A 17,363-nucleotide genomic window follows, 5' to 3' on the forward strand; every position below is an offset into this window, starting at 1 on the left:
GAGAATCTCGGCTTCCTCTGCTTCCTCTGAGCCATGGTCTCATTGCCTGGGAAGCCGGTAGGTCCCCAGCACCTGTTACAATTGGTCTTTCTCTTTATTCCCCCTTCGCATGCACGCACGTGTGACATTGCTGTAAGGTAAATAATGTGCGCGGAACAGTGTTACTGAACTTCATACACCCATGCCCGTTTACTACTTATTAAAATCGGCCATGATACAGCACAAAGGCAGCTTGACTCTGTCCCCGTTGCTTAGCCCTGGGCTGGCTCCTTTCTCTCCTGCTGCCATAAACCTCAGTGCTATGACTATCTCTATCTTCTTTCCACTTGAATTATTTTATTGGAATGTTTCCCACAAAGTGAAATATGTTGGCTGGAAAGTATATACAGTTTTATGGTTCCTGTGACTTTTTTCCTCAAATCACCCTCCCAGTGGAAGACATCACCATGTACGTTCTCCAGCCCCGTGGGTTGTGCGCCTGCGCCCCATGCGGTGTCTTCCTCCAGCCTTGCCAGTTCTGGGATTGAGCATTTGTATTTATTTTACCAATTGATTGTTACATAACAGACACTGCCTGGATATTATCCTGGCATTTTCTTAATTGGGGATGAGAAAGAGTAATGCCCTTCCGTTAAAATTTACACAAATTTAAGAAACAGCACCATCTTGATAGTCTAGAGAAACCCTTTTCTGCTCCCTCTGCTTGCCAGCATTTGGGGTACCCACAGTCGCCCTGAGGCTGCAAGTCAGCCGGCCAGACCCCAGCTTCACCTTCTGACCCACTGTTATCAGAGTTGTCCAAGAAGCCTGCTCCGGCTAATAAAGTCATTTATCTCCTACAACAAACTGACGGCACATCAGACAGTCCCCCTTCCCTGTGTGGTGTAGACGAATCCTGGCATTTCTTAGTTGCCATATGTTGATTGTTCAGAATTAGACACATTCAGGTTTATCTGCAAAAAAGTTTGCAGGAGATGTGGCTGATGTTCCGTTCATGGCTTATTAAAACCTCAGGAAGACCCCAGCCCCCTCCCCAGGGAAACTCATTAAAGGTCTCCTTGTGGAGCCACATACTGGCCTGGCAGGTGACCCAGGAAGGCAGGGAGGGAAAAGAGAGAGGATGCCCTACTTGCCCACTAGATGGCACCTCGCAATAATTAATGAGGAGAGGACCACTTCCTTCCAAACCTGGAGCCCCACACCCACCCCCGCCCCGCATTGCAACACACCCGTCATGTTTACTTCCAAGCTAGACATCTCAAAAAACAGGAAAATTAAAAAGTTCATTCTAGATAAAAATATACCATCTGCCTGTGAAAAATCTTGCTCATCGCTGTCATGTCAACACCCAAAGCAGGTTAATAACTGGCCCAGAACAGATGGTTTCTTTTTATAATTACTGGGTCCCCCCACCAAGGCTTCCTCCTTAGCTGCCTCCTTGCCCTGCTGGCAGCCCCCTGCTGTTTCCTGCCTACCTTGCTGCCACCGCCCAGTCAGACACCACCCTGCCAGCCACAGGGACCAGCCCTCTGCTCAAGCCGGGGCCCCCTCATCCTCTACTGGGAATCAGCCACAGGGGCCCAGAGGGCTTCAACACCACCTGGGAAGATGGCCACCAGCAGGCGACCCTGGCCTCGTCACCCCCACTAGCAAAGAAAAACTAATCAAACCAAGATGGTGGGAGTTACCCCCCAAATCAATAAAGGTTTAAGCCAATATCATCCTATTTCTTGTTGAGGACGCAGTGAGATGTGTACCCCCAAACCCTGTGTCAGGAGAGCAAGTTATCGACACTCACTGTCTAGAATGAATTTTGACTGAATATAACAACCTTAACAAATATCATATACTTTTTAATTCAGCACTTTCACTTGGAGGAATCTCTCCAAAAGACTATCAGAGTAGTGGTGAATAAGACTTCACTCAGCAAGGCCTGCTCCGTCTGACCCGAAACTCCTCAGGAGTTGGGCCAGGGTTTTTCCCAGGAATAAAGGCAGACTGGCCAGGGGAAGGACTTCAAGTGGACATCAGGGCGGGACCTCCCAAGTAGGACCCTGTGTCCGTGAGTCTCAAGAAAGGTGAATGGGGGTTGGGGAAAGCCTCATTGCTCATGTGTGGGGCCCAACTCTCCCAGACCCAGGGGACAGGCGGTCCTAGTTCAGAGGTCCTGCCCTGATGTCTGCCCAAGTCTCTCCCTGGCCTTAATCAGGTACGTTCTCATTCATCCTCAAGTTTTCTCTACACACACAGAGGTGTCAGAACACCAACTCTCCTCAGTGGGTGCTGTTTCCTGTCAGAGAGAGCCCTAAGTCGTTGTCCTGCCCTGGGGCCTGGGGACCTGGGGAGGCTCGAGCCTGTGCGCACACTGGCAGGACAGAGGGGCCAAAGCAGAAAAGCTGGTCAGGTCCCAGGCACTGGTCTTGGGGGGCTTCTGTCATTCTTTAAAGCCACAAATCCCGAAACTTCCCTTGTATGCTGTGTGTATGACCCTGGGTGTGAGAGATGCTTTGATACAAAATATGTGAGAAAAGTCCTGTTCAGAAAACATTTATTGCAATTTGATGACACCTAGTCAAGTTAGGGTTCTGAAAGCCAAGGGAATACAGTATTGGGGGAAATTCAGTGTGGACACATTGCTTAGATCCTACATCAGAAAGAGTCATTTTCTTTGCTGGAAGTATTTAATTTTAAAAGCAAAATTCAAGAACTACCACGACTTGTCCGATGGGGAGACGAAGCCCCTGGGAGGGTGAGGGCCCAGGTGTGCTGGGTAGAGAAGGGCTGGGTGCCTGGATGTTTTTGGCTTCGCTCCACAGGCAACTGCCCCTCCATGGGGCCAGTCAGTCACTGGTCAGGGAGGGGACACATGAGGTAAACATGATTCCAGCACGGGGCAGCTCTTGGCCCTGAGCCCCTGAGCCCCAGGGGAGGAACCAGTCTTGTAACAGGTGCTTCAGACAGGGCTCATTGTCACAGGTGGGGAGACAGAACACACAGGCCTCCTGCTGTGCTCCCGTATGAGTGACAGTGGATTCAAGAAGCTGTCAACCACGTCTGCAGCAGGCACGGCTTCACTTTTCACCAGCCTCCAAGCAAAAGGGGTGTCACTACGCATTATTAGTGCACACAACCCAAAATCTAGTGTCTTCATAAAGAATTTCCAGAACATGATACAGCACAACAGGAGCTTCTCCAGCAGGTTTCACTCCATTTAGGTAATACACTGATGGTATGGGGCTTCCCCAACTCCCCTTCCCTGCCTGGGAGGCCCAGGAATCAACTAAATGAGACCCCCACTTCCAGGAGGAACGACCTAGTCATCATACTGAACTTCGGCCCGAAGCTCCTTGGTGACGTAGTTCACCAGCATGGCCAGCAGCTGCTGCTTCAGGGCCTCGCTGCCCATGACCAGTGTGGTCAGCTGCACAGCGTCCGTCCAATCCAGGTGCCTGAGGATGGTGGAGGCTTCATTAAAGAGCTTTTGCTGCTCACTGGGCGGCAGCTCCATTATGATCTGAGGAATTGGCTTGAACCGTCCGCTTGTCATCCATGCACCTAAGAGGCCCCCGACAGCCCCTCCTAGAAAACAAAGAAGGTTCAGTTAGTTGGTCCTTATTCATAAATGGTGGCCTCAGGCTCTTGCTGGGAGCACATCCACCGCCGTGACGAGTGAGCACATTCACACACAGGTGGGAACAGGCTCGGCTTTGTGTCTGCTCCACCCCACGGTGCGGGGGGCAAAGGTTTCTGGGGTCCTCAGTCCATTTGCCTCAGATAACTGACACCCAACGTGCCCTTCCCTAAGCTGTGCACTCACAGGCGCAGCACAAAGCATCTCCCACCGCACAGCTCTGAGAACCGAAATCTTCTCCAGGGCCCGCAGGTTTCCTGCTTCTCATGAAACTCTCTCATCTTAAAGGACAGAGCTGAGAAGCCAGTGCATTTGCAAGGAGAATCATCTCAGTGGTGAGGCTGGGTTTTCTCCATAATATGCTCTTTGCCCCTGAACTCTGGAAATTTCCAGTGAAATTCTGTGGCTAAAGGACCCTGGGGAAGCAGGAGGAGACCTTTACCCGGGAAACAACTATTTTTCATGCCAGCCCTCGAGAGCTGTATGATAACTACTGAATATAACTCACTCAACTATTTCTCTTCCTGTGACCCCAAAAGGGCATAACCATTTTTTTTAAAGGTAACTTTATGATCAAATTTCAGATGCACAATGTTGGGACTTGAAGCCCTTATGTCAACGGAAACTTCTATCTGATCAGGTGGGGGCAGGTCTGCTAAGGAAGGCGCCTGGGGCAGGGGTCTCAAACTCAGGCGCCCTCCGGGGACAGGCAGGTAGCTGAGAGGAGTGAAGAGGACTGAGTGAGCCTGTGGGTGATGAAGGACGGGGTCATGTCTAAGGGGCGGGGGCTACCCCTCACCAGCCCACTGCTACCACACGGAATCCCACATGCGTATCCTGGAAAAAGTTCCATGATTATTAAATAGCGGTCATCAGATACTAATAGATGCAGCCCAGCTGGACTTAGTGACTCTCTCTGAAAGAGCAGAGCGTGGAAAGGGGAGACACTGACTCCACAGTGGACAAACCGGCAAAGACCACCTTAACCAGTCCATCAAGGTGGACATAGTCAGGGAGGCTGTGGGTGTCACATGTCCCTGAAATGGCGCTATGAGACAGGCAGGCACTCCGCTGCTGTCTGCTATATGCTTTCCGAAGGTCCACAACCCCGGGCTAAGCATGAGCAACCATCAGGCCGACCCAAATGGAGAGGCATTCTACAAGTACCTGCCTGGGACTCCTCAACAGTACCCAGGCCATGAATGCAGCAAAGTCCAAGCAACTGTCACAGAGCTGGGGAGACGAAGTAAGGAGACGTGAGGATTAAATGCTCTGTGATACCTTGAGCTGGATTCTGGGACAGGAAGAGATCTTAATGCAAAAACAGGCAAAGTACAAAGAAAGTCTAGAGACCAGTTAGTAGTGACGTGTCAGTGTTAGTTTCTTACTTTTCACAAGTGCACCGTGGTGGTAACGTTACGGGAACTGGGTGAGGGATATGTGGGCGTTCTCTGCACAGTCTCACCAAAGTGTCTGTAATTCTACTACTGTTGCAGAATTAGAGGTTTATCTGAGAGAATACAGCCCAGGCCAGAGAGAACCCGGTTGTGGGCTGGACCCCACCAGCAGGCAGTAAAAGCTGCACCCTCTCAGGAAGCCAAGTGTGGAGGCATCTGGAGGGACAGAGCTCCCCTGGGGCTGAGCCCGGGCCAGCAGTGGGCCCAGGAGACTGAGCGCTGCCCCTGGTCACCCTTCCCCTCTGCTCCAAAAGAAGGGAGGATTTGGGGAGGGGAAACCAGTCATTTACAGGTTTTGCTGAACTTTTCCCCATGACACCCATGAAGTGCTCAGAGCTGACAAACATTTCAATCATCTGCACTAAACCTTTATGAGAACGTCAATATTTGATTTAGAGCAGCACTTCATGCAAACAATCGCCAGGAATATCGACCAGCAAATTACTAACTCTTTGGACAAGAGAAAATTCCTTGGTTTTCTGGGTAAAATGATGCTCCGCCCATGACTAGTGGCTTCAGGGAGCAAATCCCCGGGTTCCCCTGGCAGACATCCTGTTCTCTACCAGCTTTGACAGAATCTGAATAAGATATGTGCTCCCACAATGGCATCTGGGAACAGCTATAGGATAAACTATCCCATCAAGCCCTCCCCTGAGCACATTAGATGGGGGGACAGGGACAGAGATAAAGAATGTCACAGAGGAAGGAGGCCATGGCCACATCTCCTCCCTCACTGGCTGCTCCTTGGATGGTGAGAGGCTGAAGTCACGACTCCCTAATTCACAGGTGGGAAAGGGAAATGTACAGGTGGAAGGTATTGGGCCATCCACACACTGATTTACTCTCCAGTGTGATCTCTGCATCATGAAATGACCTTGAACGCCAATCCTGCCACAGAAAGGCAGAACAGGGCAGGAAACCATGCCGGGAGCCGGAAACAGAAGCCAACCTGGGCAGGCAGGCAGTCACCTCTCCAGCCTGTGTTCGTGGGAGGACTGCAGGCAGTGCTGTGAGCTCTCCCACGTCCCCAGCACAGGCTGCCCAGCACAGAGCAGGCATTCAGTGAGGTATCTGCTGAGCCTAATGCAACAGACCATGTCTTTGTTGCTCCCCTGTGCCGCAGGGTCCATCTGAAGCACCTCATGGGAGGTGTAATCCAGCCCCTTCTCACGTCAGACCCACACAGCAGCCCGCTCTCTGATGCCACCCTGGCCCAAGGTGAAGACCACACCAGAATCCTTCCTACTCCTAAGACATAGGAAGCAACCTTTCCTGGCTCCAAGAAATGATAGGAAAATCAGCCAAACCTCCACTCATAGCCAAAAACTGTCTCTCAAGTTGAAGCAGGTGGCAAAAAATGGGGGACAGGGATGACCATCCTAGGATAGTTTGTTGCTTTTTCTGCATTAGACTTTTGGTTTCAGAATGGGGTGGTCTCCATGAATGAGCTCATGTGAAAAGGCCAGACAGCATCTGCTCCTAGGAGTGCTCAGCAACTCCCAGCTTCCTCCCTGCTTCCCTTCTGCAGTGACATGTAATGGTGACAGGGGAAGGAGACCATCCAAGGGACCCAGGACACTCTGATATCTTCAGAGGCTGGGACACTTCCCTGAGGCGGCGCCCTCCAGGTCTGCATGACTCACATACCATTTGCAATAATGTCCTGCATTTCTGAGACCATCACACTCAGAAGCCTGTGTTTTCAATAGGATGAATTAGGGCCACAAAGTTAGTCACAGAAGCAACCTCAACTCAACAAACATCTCCCACAGGACAGGGACTTCTGTGAGGTCTCTGTGGTAACAAAGGCCTTTTTTACAACACCCCTGACGCTGGCTGCCCCTGCAGGAAGCTTACACTTACCAACAGCTAGTCCGGGTGGACCTCCGACCAGACCACCAACGAAGGCCACAGCCCCTGTGACCAGGGCACCTGTACCAGAGTGCTTGACGGCCGCCTTCATTTTCCTCTCCCCAGAGATGGAGCACAGCAGCTTCATGACGTCTTCCATCACTATGGGCATCTTGGCAAGCCTTGAAGGAAGCATTTCAAAGGGAAACTCTTAATGAGTGTCAGAGTATTTGCACTCAATGTTACTCTTGCTAGAGTTTGGAGGACAGCCTCATGCAGAGAACAGGAGCTCTGCTCTGTGCGGAACCGACAGCACCCAGCAATGTGATGGGTTCCTTGTCACAGAAAAGTCGGGGAGCCACTAGTCAATAAGCACACAGAACCCGCAGAATGCACGAGAGGTCTTCCTTGCCCTCTGCGTAACTTCTCATTTTTGACAGAATACAGAACAGGCCCAGTCACAAGCTGCATCTGTTAATCACAAGTGAGGCAAGCGTGCCCTCTCTCTTATCTGCAGCCTTCCTGCTGGTTCAGGCACCCCCAGTGCACAGAGCCCAGCAGAGGGCAGAATGTCCCAGCCTCAAGTCCTCTGTCGTGTGATAGGGCAACAGAGCTCATGCCAAGCCCAAGAAGGGGAAAGTACTGGGCTCCGTGACCACCCTGGCCTGTGCCCACACCTGCCTGCCCCGTGACCCTGAGACGAGCGTGAGATTCCTCACTTGTAAAGGGAGATAAGCCACCTACAAGCTGGATTCTAGAAAGGTCTGAGGGGAATGGATGCAAAGTACCTGTTGTGAGTCTGGAACACACAGCCCTGAGACCTGATGGCTCTAAATGAGTGTTCTGTTACTGATACACACCACTGGCTTTTCTGCAAGCAACCGCTCCTAAAGCCCATCCAGTTCTGTGTCGGGCATAGTAAAGGCAGGGACAGGATGGCCCTAAGGATGACCAGTAAGATGGAACAACCAGAGAATAAAATAAACCAAAGAATTCCAGAGGTTTGCATGTGTTTGGATAGACAGACAGATGGACCTTTGGAACAATGACCTTAGAATAATTCTTGTGGTCAGGAAACTGTTATCCACACTGGTGGGAAACTGGCAGGCACACACGGCAAAGGCAGGGGGGGCTCTGCCCTAGGGTCGGGGGGAATAGAGAGCCACAACACTGACAGGACACCTGACAGGACCCAGAAGTAAAATCAAAGAGACCATGGGCTGTTGCTTCTCCTGGCTTCAACTGGACCTAAGGCTGGAAGGTACTTCCTTTCCTTCACTCCCCTTTTCATGCAGGCAGTGCCTAAAGGAACTTGGCAAAGTTTGGGGCAGACCCTGTTGCTCAAGAACTCTTGGTTACCTCTCCTTTTGACCCAAGAAAAATCCAGAACCAAACACTAATGTAGAATCATCCCCTCAATCCTGGGAGAGAATTTGGAGTCCCTAGAACACTTTTCTGGGTCTGCTGGATCAACACAGTTGGGGTTCAGAACTTCTCTGCCATCCCAGGAGAGATAAGTAGTGTCCTGGGCTCTGGCCCCTGCCGTGTTCTGAATCAGTGATTCTCCACAAGTGCACCCCACTTCGGATAGCAAGACTGTAAGAGACCATGACCTAGACATCTGACATTGACTACATAGTCCTTGAGTTCAGCAAGTGCAAATAAGCATCTCCCAAAAGTGTCTGTTTGACCAAGTGGGGTGTAGAGGCAATGGAGGGGCAGGCCTGCAGGAGTGCTCAAGGGACTGGAGAAGTCAGAAGTGCCTGCCCCCGCTCTGGCACCATGTGTCCTGGATCTGCCAGCACACCTCCGAGCTTCCTGCCCCTTTGCTCACTACTGCAACCCCTTGTAGACAGAGTCCATGCCGCCTCCTCCACCCTGGAAGATAGCCCACGTGAGGGTCATGACTTGTCCACACACGAAGGTCACAATAATAAAATAGCATTATAACAGCAAAGGGACTGCACATGGCAGAAGTCACTGAGAAATGAGGGGATGGAAGCTGTGACTTGATTTACCCAGGTGCCATGGTGCCGTAAAGCTATGCAAATGAGTTTTATTTCAAATACTAATTTAATTCACATATTGATAATCAAAGGAATTAATTCCATGGTAAAACTGTTAAGAAGCTAACAATTCTGTAAAACACCTAATCGTCAGATAGTTTATATCTGGTTTCTATCCAGCTTTCTATCTGTCCATTATGCTGGGAAAAAGGGAGACGAAGCTCAGACCCAGGAAGGCCGCTCTGGGGGCAGCAGTGAGCTTCCCATTTCCAGGCACACGAAGACCCCAAGCATGGCTGCAAAGTTGGCTTCTTGGCCAGGGCACTCTGCCCAGACACTGCTCTTAAAGCAGGGTTTCTGCACGATTATGGACCTGCACTCTGGAAACACTTTCTGCACAGCAAGAAAATGCACAGATAGGAGGCAGGAAACAGCCACTTCACACTCTGTGGTCCATCTAAAAACCTACTCTGAATGACTTCATATAAACCCACAGGGGCTAATAAGGCATCATCATGCAAAGACTACTTACTCCCAACCTCCACTCAGCCCAGGCAGACCAGCCCAAGGCAGGAGCCCAGGGCTCTGTAGACCTGGAGGGCCAGCAGGTGTCCCGGTGTGTGGGAGGGCACGAGAGGATGTGGCTCACCTCTGGCTGGGTTCAACAGCTTCACACCACAGCAAGAGTGGCACTGTGGCCGCCTCAATGCAAGATCGAGCCGGTTTAATTTCTGTGTGAGAATCACTTTAGACTTCAGAGCATCAATAGACTCTTGTGGAAGAAAGGTTTGTCACCCCATCTCCCGAGTCCTTACTGGAAAGCCCACCCTCCTGACTTCTCGGGGATTGCCAGATTGAGGAAGGAAGCCAGTCCTGTTTCCCCTCCCACTCCAAGCTTGCCTTTGTCAGTGAGCAGCAAGGAAGCCAGGAAGGAGGGGAGCGGGGGGGAAGAGTACTCTGAAGGGGACAGACCTCAGAGGGTGGGAATGGGGTCTCCCCTCCCCATTTCACACCTATTTCAGAATCAGATTTGTCCACAACACGGGCTCTGGTCACAGAAATCCCATCTGCCAGCCACAGGGAAGGCAAATGCCAACTTGAAGCCCTGATTTCTTGCAAGCACCAGGCTGGTCTGCTGATGACAGCAAGGTTCTGGGGAAGAGGGAGATGAACCCATCCCTGGGACTGCAGCCTGACTTTTTGAGATGGACCAGATTGTGAGAGAGCAGGGAGAGGAAGGCTTCAGAGCTAACAGAGACCCACATGCACCGAGTTAAAAAAAAAAATTAGAAAAGCAGAGCCTCTTAAGGAGTCAGAGTGATCTTGCTCACCTGCCATCCTCAGTACTTTCTACTTCTCTGTTGGAATTTATGAACTCCTCAGTGTGGCCTGGCTCTTGCAAGTCTTGTATCCCCACCTCTCTCGGCCGTGGTCCAAAGGTCCCATGTGGACCCCACCAGCACTGTCAGATTAGCCCCCAGACTTTCCAATGACTGAAGTGTTGCCAGTATTTAAAAATAAGATTTCACATCCATCTGATTCCTGATTTCTCTCGAAAAATCAAAAGAGCAAGTCCCCTGGACCATCTTCGTAGCCAGAGGCCAAAGCTGAGCAGCTCCTGCCTTCTGTCTGTCATAGGCCCTGGCAGGGCGACCTTACCTGACCAGGGACCCATAAGTAGGTCATCTGCAACCTCTCAAAGTCCCCCTGCTTCCTCTTTTAAAGGCTGAAGAAGCCACCAGTCCCCACCGTAGGAATTGTCCCCTCCGAGATCCCTGACGTCCACTCCTGATCATCTCTCAACTTTCCCCGCAGGGCGAGGCCAGGAGTGCTGACTCACCGAGTATCCTTTTAGGACTCTGTCCCGCAGTTCTAACACCTGCCGCCCCACCCAAGCACCCGGGACGCAGAGGAGGGTGACGCGCACCCCGGGTTACTGAGGAAGGCAGGGACAGGCGGGTAACTGGGGAGCTCATACACACATCCGGGTCACTACGTGGCGCCCCGCTGGAAGCCACAGCCCTACCGGGCCGCTGCGGTTATAACCCCAGCTGGGCCGCTGCCGCTTACTTCTGGCGTGACGTCAGCCTCTCCGTGCCTCGGTGTCTTCATGTGGGAAATGAATACCCCAGCGGCGTGGACCCGGCTCCGCAGTCCCCGGGACACCGCGCCCCAGCGCTCCGCCTCACCCGCGCCGCGCCCGCGCACGAGCCCTTCACCTATTGGGACCGGCCCGTCCCCGCGCCCCCCGCCCGCCCAGGGTCTCCAGGCCCCCGCGGCCGCCCCGGCGCGCAGACCCCACCCCCGCCGCCTTCCGGCTCGCCCGCGCGGGGTCTTCCGGTCTCCACTCACCCGGCGCCGCGCCGCGCGTGCGTAGCCGCCGGCCGGGCCTCTCCGAGGAGCCCGAGGGTTCAGGCGGCGCCTCTCCTCCTCAGGCCCCGGCTGGGCCCGGGTGTGGCGGGCGGACTGCAGGCCCGGTGTCCTAGGGCTGCGCTGTGTCGCGCCGGCGCCAGGTCCCCACCGCAGCCCGCGCACGTGTTACGGGGGCTCCCCTTGCACCTTCCCGAAGCTGGGGGAGGCCTGTAGCCCTGAATTCAGTATCCCTGCTCCTGCGGCCCAAAGGCCCTCCTCCTTCCCCTCCACCGAAGAGAGCCCCGTGACCCGTGGAAGTCCCAGGGGCTAAATTCCTGTTTGCTGAATGTATGGGCCGAAGTCCAGCATGTGGTGCCACCACCTCCAGGTGCGGTCACTGGTGGGGGGCCCTTGGTCACGGGGTTAAAAAGGCTCAGCACTGGCTTCACTCCTAGGGTTCCAACAAATGGAGGAGTCCAGTTTCCAGGACAAAGCTGAGGTCCGGGAACCTCTTGGGAGGGGGCAGAGGTGTGTGTGGTGGTCTTGCAGGCAATCCTTCAGAGGGAGTGTGGAGAAGATTCCCTCCCCACCCCGCACCCCGAAACACACACACACACACACACACACACACACACACACACACGCTGGCCTTGAACCATCTGAAATCTGAAAAAGGCTCTGGGGGCTTTCCATTGACGAGCCCACTTAATCCTGACACTGTCCTCCCATCCAGGCATGGTCGCCCCTGCCACATGACGGATAGGAGAAGGGGCAGGGAGGTTGGTCTGCCCAAGGCCACCCAGGTAGGGAGTGTCAGGGTCCAGACTCTAACGTGGGTCCAGCTGGCTCATGCCCTCGCTGTAACCAGTGCTCGGCCGGGGCTTTCCTGGATGCCCTGCGCACCCAGCGGATGGGCCTCTTTCAACTGCCAGAGTGATCGTTTTGTTTTTTTCTTTTTCCTCTTTTAAATGGGAAGGTACTTTGGGAGTATGTGTATACACACACACACACACACACACACACACACACATATACATACACACACGTACTGCAGTGTATACGTGCCCCAATAAGATGTTTCTTTAAAAAAAGTTACATTTTTGCTGACTTACAAAAAGCTGTACGTACTTAATGTATATAACTCAATGAGTTTGTGGTTAAGTGTACACCTGTGAGACCATCATTCCAATCTATACCATAAAATTATCCATCACTCCCGAAGTTTCTTCCTACCCTTTTTATTATTATCACTTCTGTGTGTATGTGTGTGCCTGCAGTAAGAACACTTTACATAAGAGTTACCCTCCTTAGTACACATTCAGTATACAACAATATTAATAGCTATAGGCAGTATGCTGTGTAGATTCCCAGCCCGCACTTGTCTTCCAGAACTGAAACTTTGTACCCTTTAACTATCATCATTTTGTTACTTCCCTTTCCCTCCTGTCCTCATTGTGAGAAAGGGGCTCAAGCATTAACCAGGGTTCCTGGCCACAGTGAAATAGCCCCACCCATTTCTGAATAGCAGCTTCCGCTTGAGTTTGGGTGACTTTCAACAGTGAAGTTCACTGAGGCAAGAATAGCTCAACCATCTCCAGGCTCAGGCCTGGGGGAGATTCTCCCATTTCTCTGCGGGCAGCTCCCTCTAGCGGCTTCTTAAAGAATTGGGCTGCTGACTCCCCCTGAGATGGGAAGGGGAGCACCTGTAGACAGGAAAGATGCTGGAAAGGAAAAAAACCGCAAAGTCAGGGCCCTCCAGAGAAGGTGAGCTGTAAGAAGTCCAGCAAATGCTGCACCTGTCGACAACCTGGGACCTTCATTCTGATATGAATGAAGTCATAAAATGGATGCATACACCAAATGCTATGGATGTAACACATGATACCACAGTCTCCCAGTGACAGCCACGCCTCCTGCAGCATGGTGCTGTGAATGACAGGTGCACGGTGGGGTCCCCATCATGGTGACTGTGCACTGACCCAGCATCCAGACAGTGCTCTCATGATGCTCACCGTCCTGAGGTCTGGCTGAGTGACCTCAGGAGTGTCATTCAGCTTCTCTAGGCCTCAGTTTGCTCATTTGGGAAATGACGACAACAATCGTGCCTTCCCACAGGGTTATTCTGAAGATTAAAGGAGGTAATATGTAAGGATCTAGATTATTTTTGTTTATATCATAGGGTGTGAAAATGAAAAACATCTCCAGAGTCCCAAAAGTGAGCCTCTTGTCCAGAGAGGCAGGAAATCAGATCCCACCCCCACTTTCACAACCCACCATCCACAATCCACCATTCTGGGGGTCCAAGAATCCCCCAGCATGCGAGGCTGCGTTCACAGAGCCAGTGGGGTCTGGGGCCAATACATTCACCAACATTAACTTAGCACCTTGAGCTTCCCAAGGTCCCTGGGCTCTCTTCTGGGCCTGCTGAGGGGAGGGAGGAGCAGCCCTAGGCCTAAGGGTCAGAGATCCTGAATCAAAGGCCAAAGGGAGACAGGGTCCCCAGGAAGCATCTGCAGGCTTGAGGAAGACGCAAGGTGAAATGTCTATCTAGAATGTGTGCGGGCTGGGGTAGAGGGCAGAGGCTGGATGCGAAGAGTGTAGCCTGGAGGCCACCGGGCCTTCTAAGGCCAGAGCCTGGTTCCCCCCACCTTTTCCAGAGTTCCAGTCAGCAGCTCCTAACTTATATGGCTTTTTCAGGATAATCCCACTCAGCCCCAGGGCTGGATAATGCCACACACGGGTCACACACACAGAAACCCCTGTGACCTCTTAATTAAGCATATGAGTAAGCTTGATGTCACTTTGAAAACTAAAATCTTACCGTCTATGTTCTTTTTATTTTAAATTACCTCTAAGAGGGCACCATAGTCTAGTGCTTAGGGGCCCCAGGACTCTGGATCCAAACTTGTAGCCAGTCATTTGCCCCAGGTTTTGGGGTCAGGAGAGGTTCCAGCCCCATACGGTGGGCCCAGGACCTGCTTCCTTCCTTGGTCCCCGGGTGGAGGAGGTCTCCGCAGCCCCCAGTCTTTTCCCCAGGATGCATGCCATTTTTTGGTATGTGAAGTGTTCAGTGCAGTGGGCACTATCAGAGGCACCTATCGGGGATTCATTAGTTTGCCAGGACCCTATAACCAAGGACCACAACGTGGGGGGCCTAAAACAGGACTTTATTGTCTTTGTTTTGGAGATGAGTCCAATGAGTCTGTAGGCCCCAGCTCCCTCTGAAATCTGTGGGGAGAATCATTCCTTGCCTCTTCCTAGCTTCTGGGAGTGGCCGGCAGTCCTTGGCAATCCCTTGGCTTGCAGCTGTGTCTCTGCATCTGTCATCACATGCCATCCCCCCTTGTGTCTGTGTCTGTGCCCCAGTTTCCCTCTGCTTATAAGGACACCAGTCATACGGGATTGAATGCCCACCGTGCAGACCTCATCATAACTCAATTACACCTGCAGACTCTATTGTCAAATACAGTCACATTTACAAGTACCAGGGGTTAGGACTACAAATATCCATTTGGGGTGACACAATTCAACACCAAACACCAGGAAGTCAACAAATGCCAGCCGTGATGATAAGCACGTGAGTATGCACATGGTCCGTGCTGGCACAAGGAAACTAGCAGGCTCAGCCCACCCTTGTGTCAAAGTCGCTGTGCGCAGAGGGACCCTCAGGACGGCTGCCTTTGGTCTTGGAGGAGCTTCATTCTGCAAGGACTGTTGCCAGACAAGCTGGCTCTGGGAGTGGTAATGAGCCTGTTCTGGCTTCATCATTGTTCTTCTGAATGTTTAAGTTTTTCTCTTCCTTGGTGTTTACATCCTTCAGATATTTGTAGACGGCTATCCTGCCCCTTGGTCATCACTTAGCGCCTGTCTGCATATTTGCCGTGGTGTGTTGTTATTATTATTGTTGTTCCTATGTCCTCCCTGCATGCTCATTTGGTCCCTCAGCCACCATCACTGCTGCCTGAATTTCCTGCAGGTTCCCAGCCCTGCAAGCGCCGAGTTACTGGGATGGAGCATCAGAAGTCAGTAGTCAGGTGACAAGGGACAGCTCACAGGCGCTCTGGCCCCCTTCCCCTCTGTCATTTTTGTCAGTTTCCTTTACGAGCTAAGTGAAAAACAGCGTGCTTACAGTGCGAATGCAGTTTCCAGACAAATCCCCTGCCCCTGCTTCCATCCAGACAGTCCCCAATTTCCTCAGCTATGAAATGAGGATAAGAACCCTTGCTCTCAACACCCTGGGATTGCTGTGAGGACGGATGAGACCAGAGTGGAAAGCGCCTTGTACACTACAAAGCGGGGAGAGTGATGGTACCAGCAATGCCTTCAATGCACGAGTGGATCTCTGCAGAATGTTCCAGGGGTCTGCTGCTCTAAAAGCTAGAGATTCCAAATTAGAATTTACAAAATGAACTTGATAGAACTGAGACTCACCCTAAAATCTGTTTGTTGAAAGAATAGAGAGGTGCCCTACTTCAAAATCTACTGTCAGATTTTAGTATTCCAAATCAGTGTGGAACTCAGAGCAGGATGGGCCCTTGGAGACGAGCTGGAGATGCCCTGAGGGGGCTCTGGAAGGTTATGCTGCTATAAAAGACTTGAAAAAAAAAAAAAAACCCCACCTTGTCTTCCATCTGAGATCTCACTGAAGAGTTCTCTGTATGTGGAAGACTTATTTCCAGTCTGACAAGAATGATTTTCAGTGGTTCAGTTGAACACACAATTCTCACACAGGTATTTCAATAATTATCCTGTTTCAGTTAGAATACAGTTTCTGGAACAATGGGACTCTTGTTGTATTGTCATATCTGTTATAATAAATGTTTTATTACAGAAAATGATGGTAGAGTCACTATTATGATTCTGGAGTTTTTATTTCAAACTGCTCATAGGATGGAAATTCTCTTTCCCCAGTAGTTTTCACTTTAATGCTGCTTTGGTTGTTTTTGTTTTCTGTATTAAACTTCAGTGTGTCCGGGATTTTGTTCCGTGGCAGAATGTGGGGTGTTTGTTTGTTTTTCTGTTTTTTTGCTCCGTACAGACTGTGGTCGAGTCCCCCAGGTGTGTGTTTGTTTCCGTGCTGTTGGCATGTGGTGCACATGGTTTCTTTAACCTGTCAGCTGTGTTGTTGTACACATGTGTGTGCTTCAGTCTGTTCAAGTTGCCATAGACTGGGGGCCTTAAACAACACTGATTCCCCGTGGTTCGTGAGCCTAGAAGCCCAAGATCGAGGTGCTGGCAAGGCAGGATTCATTCGGAGACCTTCTGGCTCACAGCCTGCCATCCTGCGGTGGGCTCGCAGGACTCTTCTTTGTGTCTGTGTCGGAGAGGGAGGATCCAAGTCCCTGGTGTCTCTTCTGAGAACATGAATCCCATCACATCAGGGCCCCACTTAGGACCTTTTTGAACCTTAACTACCCCCTTATAGGCTCCATCCCCAAAGACAGTCACACTGGGTCTAGGGCCTCAACATGAATTTGGGGACACACAATTTAGTGGATAGCACTGAACTTGTTTATTTATTGCTGAAGAAATACCCAGAGGTCTTGTATGGAGTGAACCTGATAAACAATATTTCAGGAAGGAGTAAATAGTGTTAGTGAATATAGGATAGAGACCTTGGAACTTTGGGCATAGTTCAATTAAGTAATATCCTATTTGGGATGGTAGTCCACTGTAGGGAGAAGAGTGGAAGGGGGAGGGGGGCAGGAGTCCCCACCTTAATTCACTGATCTCAGACCTCCCCGCTGTTGGAAGCCCAGCCTGGATCTGGAAGCACGTTCCTTGACTGCAGCACAATGGGCTTAGCTGCCAGGAACTCACCACCTTTAGGAAGGCTCACAAATCTTGGACATCAAATCTAACTGAAGTTAGGCCCAGGGGACCTCTCCACAATGAAAAGATTTAAGGACCATGAAAATCCCCAAATACCTGCTCACACACTCCCACACTATCAGACCACCTCTGAGACCAGCCACCATTTCCACACGTCCCTGGTGAAACACACTCTCAGCTTAGAGCCCAGAACTGTTGTTGGGGGCACAGGTCCTGGGTTCTTGGAAGAGCCAT

At 51.4% G+C, this 17,363-nt stretch overlaps 1 protein-coding gene across 6 annotated transcripts; it reads right to left on the minus strand.

The window, feature by feature from the left end:
- Positions 1–2,531: 2,531 nt before the first annotated feature.
- On the minus strand, positions 2,532–11,601 carry LOC308358681 (protein C19orf12; the record flags this gene model as incomplete). 6 transcript variants are annotated; one of them, XM_080829043.1, is made up of 3 exons in its annotated part: positions 2,532–3,579; positions 6,952–7,121; positions 11,298–11,601. In XM_080829043.1, the coding sequence occupies 2 exons, from the start codon at positions 7,109–7,111 to the stop codon at positions 3,314–3,316; spliced, it is 426 nt and encodes a 141-aa protein (XP_080685169.1). In that variant the 3' UTR covers positions 2,532–3,313. The 6 variants fall into 6 exon arrangements, with proteins under 6 accessions (XP_080685169.1, XP_080685170.1, XP_080685171.1 ...); XM_080829044.1 differs by lacking the exon at positions 11,298–11,601 and adding an exon at positions 11,016–11,284; XM_080829045.1 differs by lacking the exon at positions 11,298–11,601 and adding an exon at positions 10,786–10,982.
- Between the last annotated feature and the right edge of the window lie 5,762 nt (positions 11,602–17,363).

Source organism: Martes martes (assembly GCF_963455335.1).
Source record: "Martes martes genome assembly, chromosome: 17".
Taxonomy (NCBI): Eukaryota; Metazoa; Chordata; class Mammalia; order Carnivora; family Mustelidae; genus Martes; species Martes martes.